This window comes from Pseudophryne corroboree, chromosome 8, assembly GCF_028390025.1.
Source record: "Pseudophryne corroboree isolate aPseCor3 chromosome 8, aPseCor3.hap2, whole genome shotgun sequence".
NCBI classification, from domain to species: Eukaryota; Metazoa; Chordata; class Amphibia; order Anura; family Myobatrachidae; genus Pseudophryne; species Pseudophryne corroboree.
In genome coordinates this window covers 491,641,301-491,655,262 of record NC_086451.1, presented here as the reverse complement: position 1 = coordinate 491,655,262, position 13,962 = coordinate 491,641,301, and the positions used below count along the sequence as shown (strand labels likewise).

The window sequence follows — 13,962 nt, the reverse complement described above, 5'->3', positions numbered from 1 at the left end:
CGCATTCTATGGAGGAATATATTAAAGAGAACCTAGCAAAGGGGTTCATTCGACCTTCTTCTTCTCCAGCCGGCGCAGGCTTCTTTTTTGTAAAAAAGAAAGATGGTCTGCGGCCGTGCATCGACTACAGAGGTTTGAACGACATTACCATCAAGAACCGTTATCCTTTACCCCTGATTACTGAGCTCTTTGACAGAGTTAGCGGAGCTACCATCTTTACAAAGCTGGACTTGCGAGGTGCATACAATCTCATCCGGATCCGTGAGGGTGACGAGTGGAAGACCGCCTTTAACACCCGTGATGGACATTATGAGTACCTCGTCATGCCCTTCGGATTGAGCAATGCTCCAGCTGTCTTCCAGCATTTTGTCAATGAGATCTTCAGAGACATTCTATACCGTCATGTCGTGGTCTATCTAGACGATATCCTCATTTTTGCCAACGATTTAGAGGAACATCGTTTTTGGGTTAAAGAGGTTCTGTCCCGTCTCCGTGTCAATCATCTCTATTGCAAATTAGAAAAATGCGTCTTTGAAGTCAAGTCCATTCCGTTTCTAGGGTACATTGTGTCCGGTTCCGGACTAGAGATGGATCCTGAGAAACTACAAGCAATCCAAAATTGGCCGGTACCCTTAACCCTCAAAGGGGTCCAGAGGTTCTTAGGGTTCGCCAACTATTACCGAAAGTTTATACGAGACTTTTCCACCATTGTGGCGCCTATTACTGCTTTCACTAAGAAGGGTGCTAACCCGTCCAAGTGGTCTGAAGAAGCCATGCAAGCATTTCATCTTTTAAAACAAAGGTTCATCTCTGCGCCTGTTCTGAAACAGCCTGACATCGACTCTCCTTTCATCTTAGAGGTGGATGCCTCCTCCGTTGGAGTAGGAGCGGTGTTATCTCAGAGGGCTAAAGATGGCCATTTACACCCTTGCAGTTTCTTCTCCCGGAAGTTCTCCCCAGCTGAGCGCAACTATGCCATTAGCGACCAGGAGTTGCTAGCCATCAAGCTCGCTCTAGAAGAGTGGAGGTATCTGTTGGAGGGAGCTTCTCATTCAATCACCATACTTACAGACCACAAGAACCTTTTATACCTGAAGGGCGCACAATGTCTCAACCCTCGTCAGGCCAGATGGGCACTTTTCTTTTCCAGGTTCAACTTTAAACTCCAGTTCTGTCCGGGCTCTCAGAATCGCAAGGCCGATGCCCTTTCCCGCTCATGGGAGCAAGAAAATGAGTCAGAGTCTTCAGACAAGCATCCTATTATAAATCCGTTGGCATTCTCCACGGTAGGGATGGACTCTACGCCCCCATCAGGGAAAAGTTTTGTGAAGCCGATGCTAAGGAAGAAGCTCATGCATTGGGCCCATGCTTCCCGTTTTGCCGGACATACAGGTATCCAAAAAACCCTGGAGTTTATCTCTAGGTCCTATTGGTGGCCAACTCTGAAAAAGGACGTCTTGGAGTTTATTGCATCTTGCCCAAAGTGTGCCCAACATAAAGTATCCCGCCAGTCGCCTGCGGGGCAACTGGTTCCACTATCCGTTCCCCGTCGACCATGGACCCACTTGTCGATGGATTTCATTACAGACTTACCCATGTGCAACAAGTTCAATACCATCTGGGTGGTAGATGACCGGTTCACCAAGATGGCACACTTCATTCCTCTCACCGGTCTTCCGTCAGCTTCCAAGTTGGCTCAAGTATTCATACAAGAGATCTTCCGACTCCACGGTCTTCCTGAAGAAATTATCTCAGATCGAGGAGTTCAATTCACAGCCAAATTCTGGCGAAGTTTATGTCAAGTCCTCCAAGTCAAGCTAAAGTTTTCCACGGCTTACCATCCTCAGACCAATGGTCAAACCGAGAGGGTGAATCAGGACTTGGAGGCCTTCCTCCGCATCTATGTGTCCTCCTCTCAAGATGACTGGGTTCAATTACTTCCCTGGGCCGAGTTCTGTCATAACAACCAGTATCATTCTTCATCTGCTTCAACACCATTCTTCACTAACTTTGGATTCCACCCTAAAGTCCCTGAGTTCCAACCGCTTCCAGCAACTTCTGTTCCCGCAGTGGATATCACCTTGCATCAGTTTGCCAATATCTGGAAGAGTGTACGATCAGCTCTGCTCAAGGCATCGTTCAGGTACAAGAAGTTTGCGGATAAGAAGCGTCGAGCAGTTCCTGCTCTCAAGGTGGGTGATCGGGTATGGTTATCCACGAAGAATTTGAGGTTAAGAGTTCCCAGTATGAAGTTTGCACCTCGCTATATCGGTCCTTTCAAGATTGAACAAGTCATCAATCCTGTTGCTTACAGACTCCAGTTGCCTCCCTTCTTAAAAATACCCAGGACATTCCATGTTTCCCTGTTGAAACCGTTGATCTTGAATCGGTTTCATTCCTCACTTCCTCCAACTCCGAAAGTCCAAACTCAACGAGGCGTTGAGTATGAAGTGGCCAAGATCCTGGACTCACGTCACCGTTACGGTCAACTACAATATCTTATTGACTGGAAGGGTTATGGTCCTGAGGAACGTTCATGGACCAATGCTTCTGATGTCCATGCTCCTGCCTTGGTCCGGAGATTCCATTCCAAGTTTCCTCAAAAGCCAAAGAAGTGTCCTGGGGCCACTCCTAAAGGGGGGGTGCTGTCACGATCCGGGTATCTGGACGCCATTTCTTACCCATCAGATGTCTCCTAAGGCTGGCTCAGCGCTCCAGGACCGGATCCCATCTGTTATCCTAATGTTCACATTCCTGCATCCTCTCCTGTCTCTCTGTGACGCTGTCACAGTAACGCCATATTACATCTGGCATGGCGTCTCCCGCGGCCTCCGCCGCCGTCCCTGAGCTTCTGCATGCAGAGTGTCAGAGTGGCGATTACGTCAGCCGCGGCCTCCGCTGTGTCCGCGTGGTTGGATGTGCACTTGTCAGCCTGGCGTCTCCTGTCTCCAGTGGCCGGCGCCGCCATTACTGTTTTCATTACCACATGGATTACAAACCAAACTTCCCTCCGTGGGGTAAATTTACTAACATTCGTAATTTTCCGAAAAAGGTCAAAGTTCAATCACGAATGACATCGAAAGTGTAAAACTGCAACTTTTTGAATTTATTACGACTAATTTACTAAGCTGTCGTATTCGGGTTTTTCTTTTCTTCCGATGTCGATGTCATTCGTGTTTTTTTTTATATTTTTACGGCAGTGATTAGCAAAACACTGCCGACTTTTTTTACAATCAATCTCGGCCGGATCTGTGTGATCCGTGCTGGGGTTTATTATATTATTTTTTTTAATTAAACACTGTAAAATAATAAAAAAAAATGCGTGGGGTCCCCCCTCCTAAGCATAACCAGCCTCGGGCTCTTTGAGCCGATCCTGGTTGCAAAAATATGGGGAAAAAAATGACAGAGGTTCCCCCATATTTAAGCAACCAGCATCGGGCTCTGCGCCTGGTCCTGGTCCCAAAAATACGGGGGACAAAAAGAGTAGGGGTCCCCCGTATTTTTAAAACCAGCACCGGGCTCCACTAGCTGGACAGATAATGCCACAGCCGGGGGTCACTTTTATATAGTGCCCTGCGGCCGTGGCATCAAAAATCCAACTATTCACCCCTGGCCGGGGTACCCTGGGGGAGTGGGGACCCCTTCAATCAAGGGGTCCCCCCCCCCCAGCCACCCAAGGGCCAGGGGTGAAGCCCGAGGCTGTCCCCCCCCATCCAATGGGCTGCGGATGGGGGGGCTGATAGCCTTTGTTGTAAAAGAAAAGATATTGTTTTTAGTAGCAGTACTACAAGTCCCAGCAAGCCTCCCCCGCATGCTGGTACTTGGAGAACCACAAGTACCAGCATGTGCGGAAAAACTGGCCCGCTGGTACCTGTAGTACTACTACTAAAAAAATACCCAAAAAAAGACAAGACACACACACCGTGAAAGTATAATTTTATTACATACATACACACATACATACATACTTACCTTAAGTTCCCACGCAGGTCGGTCCTCTTCTCCAGTAGAATCCAAGGGGTACCTGTTGAAGAAATTATACTCACGAGATCCAGGGGTCCAGGGTCCTCGGGGAATCCAGGTGTAATCCACGTACTTGAAAAAAATAACAAAACGGACACTCGAGCCACGCACTAAAAGGGGACCCATGTTTGCACATGGATCCCCTTTTCCCGACTGCCAGAAACCCACTCTGACTGATGTCTAAGTGGGTTTCTTCAGCCAATCAGGGAGTGCCACTGTTAGGGTCTCCTGCCCTGTGCTGCCACGTCGTCATGGCAACCGGGAGACAAGTGCTAGTGGAGTAACCTGAGCGCAGCTGATACTCCGGTTCGGGTCTTTTGCTGTGCAGTGGTTATAGGCTCTGTGCACGGCAGGGGATCCGGTGCTGGTTTTTGTGCTCACAGTCTGTGAGGTCTGAGTGGGGCGTGGACAGCACCTGCTTTATAAGGCCTCTTTTCAGGGTAAGCAGATGCTGCTGAATCTTTGTTGGTTAGTCAGTTCATGAAAGTTAGCCAGTACTGTGTAGCTTTGTATTTGTTTGTTGCTTACTGCAAATAGGCCTGGGGATTTGGTATTACACTCTGCCAATCCAGACCTAGCAGTAAGACTGGAGTCAGTCGTTTAGCTTGCTGGGGTTCTGTTACTACTCTGTGAACTTAGCAAGTTTGCGGCTGTATTCTAAGACTTGCCTGTCTAATCCTGTCTCACTGTGCTAGGTGTCAGGGGTCAGTTTAGTGGCAGTAAGCTAAAACCTGTGCACTGCAAGTGAGAATTAGGATTGTGGAGATTCTCCTTGTGTCTATCATTCCATCTCTGACCAAGGAGTTTACTGCCACACCCGTTGGTAACCCTTTAGGGTTTTGCTGTTGCCCTTAGCAACAGCATTTCGGGTTCTCTACGTATTAAAACACAACATCTTGCTTTTCCATCTGAGCAGTTCTAATACAAGGGAGATACCCAGTTCCTTAGCCTCTGGGCTTCTCTGTTCACTTTGTGTGTATTTTGTTACCCTATCACCTTCTGTGTACATTATGTCATATCCCCCAGTTTGTCTGTGAGTCCATCTGTTTTGCATAACAGTTCAAACACCAGTACATTCCTGCAGACACTGGAGTGCATAACAGTTCTGACACCAGTACTTTCCTGCAGGCACTGGTGTGCATAACATATTCAGCAGCCTAATACTCCTGTTGAAATTTTGTGGGAATATGGAGCATACCCCTCAAAATACGTTGCAACAGGTGGTCGATCAGGTGCAGGTCCTGACTCGACAATTTAATGATTTGTCCATTAAAATGCACACCTCCCAGGCTGCTGGCGGAGCTCCCGCAGCAGCAGCACCTGCAGGGGTTAAGGAGCCGAAAGTAAATCTCCCGGATCGTTTTTCTGGAGATCGCTCGCAGTTCTTTTGTTTCAAGGAGAGCTGCAAGCTATACTTCCGGCTTAGGCCTCAGTCTTCTGGGTCGGAGATTCAGCGGGTGGGCATAGTGATTTCCTTGCTACAAGGAGACCCACAGGTCTGGGCATATGGGTTGCAGCCTGACTGTCCGTCGCTTAAAAGTGTTGATGCTTTTTTTACGGCACTGGGCATGTTGTATGATGACCCTGACAAGACGGCCTCAGCCGAGGCTCAGATTTCGATCCTTAAGCAAGGGCGAAGGCCAGTTGAGGTTTACTGTACGGAGTTTCGGAGGTTGGCCCATGATACCCAGTGGAATGACCCAGCCCTGAGACACCAGTACCGAAGAGGTCTTTCTAACCAGATAAAGGACCAACTGGTACAATATCCCTTGCCTGATAGCTTGGATCAGCTCATGCAGTTATCCATCCGGGTGGATAGACGGCTGAGAGAGCGTAGGCTTGAAAGGGAGACTGAGATTTCCTTCCTTCCCAAGGGAACCTCAGACTCTGAGGAATTTTCTGAGGAGCCTATGCAGATTGGGGCTACCCGCCTCTCCTCGCGTGAGAAGACGCGGAGGAGACAGCAGGGGTTGTGTTTGTACTGTGGGAATAAAGGTCATGTGGTAGTATCATGCCCAGAAAAGCCGGAAAACTTCAGGGCCTGAGGGTGATGGGAAATATCCTGTCAGGCCAGAAGTCAGAATTTCCCAAGAAGACTTTTATCATTCCGGTGACCTTGAAGATCCTCGGTCAAACTGTCAAGACTGAGGCCTTTGTGGACAGTGGGGCCGACGGGGTTTTTATGGACCGCCAATTCGCCCTGAAACACTCTGTTCCCTTAGTACCCTTGGCATCGGAAATTGAGATTTGTGGGTTAAACGGGGAACCATTATCCCAAGGTAAAATTACCTCTTGCACTAGCCAGATTTCTTTGTTTATTGGAGCCACACACTCTGAAAAATTGTCCTTTTATGTGACTGTCTGTACTTTTGCCCCATTGGTGTTGGGGTTACCCTGGTTAAGGGCCCACAATCCTCAATTTGACTGGGTCTCTGGGGAGATTCTTAATTGGGGTACTGATTGTTTCAGGAGTTGCTTGAGCCTTCCAGTCAGGCTCTCGCAGCTAAGTTTGCCAGGATTGCCAGGGTGTTATGTAGATTTTGCGGACGTGTTCTCCAAAAAAGTTGCAGAGGTACTACCTCCCCATCGCCCCTATGACTGTGCCATTGATTTGTTGCCAAATGCTAAGCTTCCCAAGAGCAGGTTGTACTCCCTGTCACGTCCTGAGACTCAGGCTATGGCAGAGTACATTCAGGAGAACTTGGCTAAGGGATTTATCAGACCTTCACAGTCTCCAGTTGGGTCGGGGTTCTTCTTCGTGGGTAAAAAGGACGGTTCGTTGCGACCCTGCATCGACTTCAGGGAATTGAACCGTATCACGATTAAAAACTCATACCCACTGCCTCTCATTTCGGTCTTGTTTGACCAGCTTCGTACTGCCACCATTTTTTCTAAGATTGACCTACGCGGTGCGTACAATCTAATCCGAATAAGAGAGGGGGATGAATGGAAGACTGCCTTTAATACCCACTCAGGGCATTATGAATATTTGGTGATGCCTTTTGGGCTCTGTAATGCCCCGGCAGTCTTCCAGGATTTCATGAATGATGTGCTCAGGGAATATTTGGATAGATTCTTAGGGGTAAATTTACTAACATTCGTATTTTTCTAAATCATGTCCAAGTTCAATCACGACTGACATCGACAGTGCAAAATTGCAACTTTTTGAATTGATTACGACTAATTTACTAAGCTGTCGTATTCGTATTTTCCGTATCTTCCGATGTCGATGTCATTCGTGCTTTTCTGCTGTAGATTGCGGCCGCGTTTGCTATTTCGCGGCCGCGTTGTTGTGGTTTTTTTACGACTGCGTCACAAGTCTGTTACGGCAGTGATTTGGAATTTGCTGCCGCGTTTTTACTCCTAAGTTTCGTTTACGTCACGCGGCCGTGATTGGTTGTATTCGTGAAGGAGGAGTGTCTGTGCATATTACTATAAAAACGCCCCAAACACTCCGCACCTCGTGGGTTTAGCTAGTGGAGAGGAGAGAGGAAGGTGTATTTGGAGTTGGTGAGTTTGGTGGAGTTTTTGGTGGATTTGGAGAGGAGTTTGGTGATTGTTGAGTGCTGTACTGTGTGTGTAAGTAGTCTTGTGATCTTTGTAGTATTGTTTTTTCACAGTTTGTCAATTTTTTTGTCCTTGTTTTTTTTTTACAGTCTTTTGTCATTGTTTGTGAGTGAGTGAGTGAGCGTGTGTGTTGGCTGTGTGGTGTGTAGTAGGAGTAGTGGAGGAGTGTGTTTTGTGTTTTGATTTTTCAGTGTTTTTTGTTGTTTGTCATGTCCGACTCAGAGGTCAGTGTGGTGGCGGAGGTTAGTGAGGTGGAGGCTGGTAGTGAGGTGGAGGCTGTTAGTGAGGTGGAGGCTGTTAGTGAGGTGGAGGGGGGTAGTGAGAGGGAGGAGGTTAGTGAGGAGGAGGAGGAGGGGGTGCCTGTTGCTGTATTTTCCAGTGATAGTGATGGTGTTGTGGCTCCGCAGCCACGCACCACTACCAAGACTGGCAGGAATATAAAGTTCAGCTATGCTGAAAACATGGCTTTGGTGCGTGAGCTGATGAAGCACCATCGCCAATTGTTTGGTCAGGATGCTGCCAAGGTGTCCTCCCGCAGGAAGTCTGTCCTGTGGGGTCAAGTAATACTTGCTGTGAATAGTGAGGGTGTGGTGAGGCGGACTGAGGACACGTGCCGCAAGCGATTTTATGATATTAAGCGGCGTGTCAAGGCCAAGATGGCCAAAGAGGCCAAATCGGCACGGAAAACCGGAGGTGGGACACCTTTCCGTGTAAGCTATCGGGACTGGGAGGAGCCTGTGCGGGCATTGATTCCTGCCGAAGTGGTGTCTGCTACTCATGTCCGGGATTCGGACCGACCCACGCAGGATGGTAAGTTTGATTTGTTATCTTGTTTTTAAAATGTCCGTAAAATGTAGATAATGTCATTTTTAAAGGGTAAAGGATGCATTTTTTTTTAAAAAACATATTGCAGGCCTATGCTCCCTTAAGGTGTGTTTGTGTTTAGAATGTGCTTTTTTCACCTTGCCTAGGCTATTTGTTCAATTTAATTTAGTGCCAAAACATGTGCAGTGTTTTTTCTAAATTAAAGCTTTTTTTTTTTTTTTTTTTGGCGATAATGCTTGAACATGTGTGTTGTTTTATTTTAAAAAAATGGTATTTTTGTAAAACTAACAGAAAAGCGGGGCAATTTTTTAAACATTACATTTTTTAAACATTTGCAAGTAGTCAATCTCTGCAATATCTGAGTCAAAATTCAAAAATGTAACATATTTATTGTGTGCCACATCATGTACATTTTGATCTTCAACTCAAAATCATGAAGCTAGAAGCTCTTAAGCTTAAAGATTTTGTTTAAACAATACCTAATAGATGGTTACAGTACAATAAGGCTTGGCAGGGGTTCTTTTTACCAAAAGCATGGTAATAATGTTTGGTTAACTTTTTCAACAGTCACACAGACCAGCCGCCCAGACAGGCCTCAGACAAGTCAGGATGAGGCTGGGATTGCAGGTAAGTCTTCACTGTAGTCACATATTCTGAAAACACATAGAAGTACAAAATATTAATTTTTTTTTGGGCACCTAGGTTCTGCTTCTGGAAGCCGACCTCCTGTAAGGCGCCCATCACAGGGCTTGGGCCACTTACCCAGGAGGCCAAGTAAGACACGGCGTCTTGGCTCGGATTCTGCGGCTCCATCATCCCCACCCAGGCGAAGACTTTCGGCAGTGTCACCCCAGCCACCACTGGCACTATTGGCGAGTTCTCAGAGTGATGAGCCCCGATCACCTCAGTTATCTGGTGAGTAAAATCAGAAATTAAACACATAAGCAATAATATACACAGTACAGTTAATATGTTGTTAGTTGGTTTGGAGTTTACATGTTTTCAAGAACAAGCAATGTGTTGTTCCGTCTTCAATTGCTAAAGGTGCTTTAAAAAAATTATATAAGGTCTTAGTGGATGTTCTCGACAACATCTTTGTAAGAAAAGTTCAGATTTGTTTCCAAATTAAGCACACACACGTGCACATTATTCTAAAATATGAATACAATTAAATATTTAGAAAACAAACCACAACATTATAGTGTTCACACATCGCCCCTGTCCAGTATGTAGATGGCTTACTTGCTCGGCTCCTCTGGACTATACAGGTAAGTAGTCTATATCGTGGTGAGGGGAGGGAATCTAACAGTGTAATGGTGTGGAGGGGAGTTAGTTAGGTGAGGATTATGCAAATCTGTCTATGTTTGCGCCTGTGTTGGTATATATTTTTAAATAGCTTTAAAAAATTAAAAGTTATTAAACTCAAGTGTTAATAATTCAAAAATGGAGTATTATGAATGTAGTAATGTGTAGCATTAGCCTTGAATAAAAAAAAAATAAAAATAAACATTGCATGTTGCCCACCCCATACAGAGCACAGCTTGATGGCCGACGTGGACCAGCAGGGCCAAGAACAACAGCCAACCATCACACTGCAACTTACAGCTGTTGACCCAAGCCAGCCAATACAGTTGCAGGATATCCCCCAAGCATCCATCAGTCCACAACTGGCACAAGCTCCGCCACCAAGCCAAATTCCTGATGATTTTTGGGCCAGTTGGACAAGCAAACAGGCCCAAAGCAATGCCAGCCTGACCGCACATACACAACACCTTGCCAGTCTGCCCCATCATCTACCGCGTATTAGTCGCAACTCGGGCAGACTGATAGTACAAGTAGGGCGAATGGCTACCTCAATGGAGCAAATTAGGGCTGACAACAGCCAAATGCTTGCACATTTATCCCGCATCATAGATGAGCAACAGCGCCATCAGCAGGCTCTCGTTCAGCTCATTCAGCACAACCAAGTGGTGAATGAGTCGTTATCCAGGATTGTAGCCAGCCACACTGCTACTAACACTCAGCTGATTGCAAGCCTAAATAATTTGAGCAGCAATATTTCTCTGATGGGAGCTCAGCAAGTAACCTCCAGCTCGGGGACCACGACCCCTATCCAAACGCCAGTAACCTCCCCTGTTCGGCGTTCCTCAAGAGCACGTGCCAGTGAGCCAGCACCCAGCACACACAAGCGAAAAAAATAACAACAATGTTATTTGAAAAAAAAAAAAAAAATTATTTGTCAAACACACAACTTCCTGTGTCCGTCTCCAACATTGTCGAAGCTGCTCTGTATGTATGTATGTTTTTCATGGGTAATGACTGAAAATGGATTTTAAGCATAAACTAAGCACAATGTACACACCACTATAACCAACAAACAGTAATGAACAAAACACACAATAGAAAGTAGTGCAAAGTGTTGAGTCAAGGATAATTACAGCCTAATAAAACTGACCTGAAAAATATCGCTGGATCACTTCTTGCCGTACCTGCCTCCCTACATATGTACTCACACTGTCACCAGATGGTTCTAACTCCTCTGCTTGCTGACTGCTTTCTCCCTCATCATGTGCCAGATGTTGACTTAAACACAGATTATGGAGAAAACAGCAGCAGAACACAATTCTAGTCACCTTTGAGGGACTATACAACAAAAGGCCGGCAGATTTATCCAGACACCGAAACCGTGACTTCAGCACACCAAAACATCTTTCTATCACATTCCGCGTAGCCTTATGTGCATGATTGTAACTGTGTTCAGCAGGAGAATCAGGTTGGGACAATGGAGTAAGGAGCCAAGAGTAGCAGCCGTAACCCCCATCACCTGAAAAACATATATAGTCAACATTAGTACATATGTTAGATTATTCTTTCACCTCATCCAAACTCTAGTTTGTGGTTAAAAGACATACACACAAAACATTTTCAACATACCCAACAGCCAGCCATCAGGCATTTGTCCCTCCTCAAATTTATCGAAGAGCGATGACTGCCTGAGGATGAAGGACTCATGGCAGGCACCAGGGTAACCTGCAACAACACTCATAATTTTTAAGTTTGCATCACAGACCACCTGGACATTAGTTGATTGAGCCAGATGCCTATTAGTATATATATATTGGCGGCCCTTAGGTGATCTCAGCTGAACGTGTGTGCAATCTATGGCCCCCAGCACATTGGGCATGCCAGCAAGCTCATAGAAAGCTACCCTGACAGCACTCCACTCCGACTCCTCGGTAGGGAAGCAGATTGAGGCTTTAATGTGTGGCTCCAACACATCCAAAACCTGAGTGGACATTAAAGAAGCTAAGGTGAGTGTCATGTTAGGTATTCTCTACAATACTGTGGTGTTTCAACTTCCAGAAGCAACACTTAGCCATATCCGCATATGTGTTTTTAGACTCACCTGCATCAAATATCTTGAAAAGGTGGGCTGTGAGATACCAATGACGTCGCCTGCCACAGCCTGGAAGCTCCCAGTAGCCATAAAGTGTAACACAGCCAGGAGTTTGTGTAGGCCTGAGACAGAGCGAGAGCGTGCTGTCTCAGGGTCTATGCCCAGTATGACAAGGTCATACAGGTGGAAAATGTTGTTTCTATTTAGTAGAGATGAGCGGGTTCGGTTTCTCTGAATCCGAACCCGCACGAACTTCATGTTTTTTTCACGGGTCCGAGCAGACTCGGATCCTCCCGCCTTGCTCGGTTAACCCGAGCGCGCCCGAACGTCATCATGACGCTGTCGGATTCTCGCGAGACTCGGATTCTATATAAGGAGCCGCGCGTCGCCGCCATTTTCACACGTGCATTGAGATTGATAGGGAGAGGACGTGGCTGGCGTCCTCTCCATTTAGATTAGGGTTGAGAGAGAGAGAGAGAGATTGACCTGAGGCTGTGATACTGTAGAAGAGAGTGCAGAGTTTAGTGACTGACGACCACAGTGACCACCAGACAGTGCAGTTGTTTGTTTTATTTAATATATCCGTTCTCTGCCTGAAAAAAACGATACACACAGTGACTCAGTCACATACCATATCTGTGTGCACTGCTCAGCCCAGTGTGCTGCATGCCTGCATCATCTATGTATATATTATATATCTGACTGTGCTCAGCTCACACAGCTTATAATTGTGGGGGAGACTGGGGAGCACTGCAGTGCCAGTTATAGGTTATAGCAGGAGCCAGGAGTATAAGACAGTCACATACCATATCTGTGTGCACTGCTCAGCCCAGTGTGCTGCATCATCTATGTATATATTATATATCTGACTGTGCTCAGCTCACACAGCTTATAATTGTGGGGGAGACTGGGGAGCACTGCAGTGCCAGTTATAGGTTATAGCAGGAGCCAGGAGTACATAATATTATATTAAAATTAAACAGTGCACACTTTTGCTGCAGGAGTGCCACTGCCAGTGTGACTAGTGACCAGTGACCTGACCACCAGTATATATAATATTAGTAGTATACTATCTCTTTATCAACCAGTCTATATTAGCAGCAGACACAGTACAGTGCGGTAGTTCACGGCTGTGGCTACCTCTGTGTCGGCACTCGGCAGCCCGTCCATAATTGTATATACCACCTAACCGTGGTTTTTTTTTCTTTCTTTATAGTCATACTAGTTACGAGTATACTATCTCTTTATCAACCAGTCTATATTAGCAGCAGACACAGTACAGTGTGGTAGTTCACGGCTGTGGCTACCTCTGTGTCGGCACTCGGCAGCCCGTCCATAATTGTATATACCACCTAACCGTGGTTTTTTTTTCTTTCTTTATACATACATACTAGTTACGAGTATACTATCTCTTTATCAACCAGTCTATATTAGCAGCAGACACAGTACAGTGCGGTAGTTCACGGCTGTGGCTACCTCTGTGTCGGCACTCGGCAGCCCGTCCATAATTGTATATACCACCTAACCGTGGTTTTTTTTTCTTTCTTTATACATACATACTAGTTACGAGTATACTATCTCTTTATCAACCAGTCTATATATTAGCAGCAGACACAGTACAGTGCGGTAGTTCACGGCTGTGGCTACCTCTGTGTCGGCACTCGGCAGCCCGTCCATAATTGTATATACCACCTAACCGTGGTTTTTTTTTCTTTCTTTATACATACATACTAGTTACGAGTATACTATCTCTTTATCAACCAGTCTATATATTAGCAGCAGACACAGTACAGTGCGGTAGTTCACGGCTGTGGCTACCTCTGTGTCGGCACTCGGCAGCCCGTCCATAATTGTATATACCACCTAACCGTGGTTTTTTTTTCTTTCTTTATACATACATACTAGTTACGAGTATACTATCTCTTTATCAACCAGTCTATATATTAGCAGCAGACACAGTACAGTGCGGTAGTTCACGGCTGTGGCTACCTCTGTGTCGGCACTCGGCAGCCCGTCCATAATTGTATATACCACCTAACCGTGGTTTTTTTTTCTTTCTTTATACATACATACTAGTTACGAGTATACTATCTCTTTATCAACCAGTCTATATATTAGCAGCAGACACAGTACAGTGCGGTAGTTCACGG

General features: G+C 46.1%; 1 protein-coding gene across 1 annotated transcript; it reads left to right on the top strand.

Moving 5' to 3' along the window:
• The first annotated feature begins 8,986 nt into the window (after nt 1-8,986).
• Nucleotides 8,987-10,849, top strand: LOC134947991 (uncharacterized). The gene is made up of 3 exons (XM_063935771.1): nt 8,987-9,042; nt 9,118-9,330; nt 9,949-10,849. Exon 3 carries the CDS (start codon nt 9,960-9,962, stop codon nt 10,614-10,616), a length of 657 nt encoding a protein of 218 aa, XP_063791841.1. The 5' UTR covers nt 8,987-9,042; nt 9,118-9,330; nt 9,949-9,959; the 3' UTR covers nt 10,617-10,849.
• Nucleotides 10,850-13,962: the final 3,113 nt, after the last annotated feature.

What these genes read in the sequence shown, in the direction of transcription:
- LOC134947991 (XM_063935771.1), top strand. Translation starts at nt 9,960, where the DNA reads ATGGCCGACGTGGACCAGCAGGGCCAAGAACAACAGCCAACCATCACA.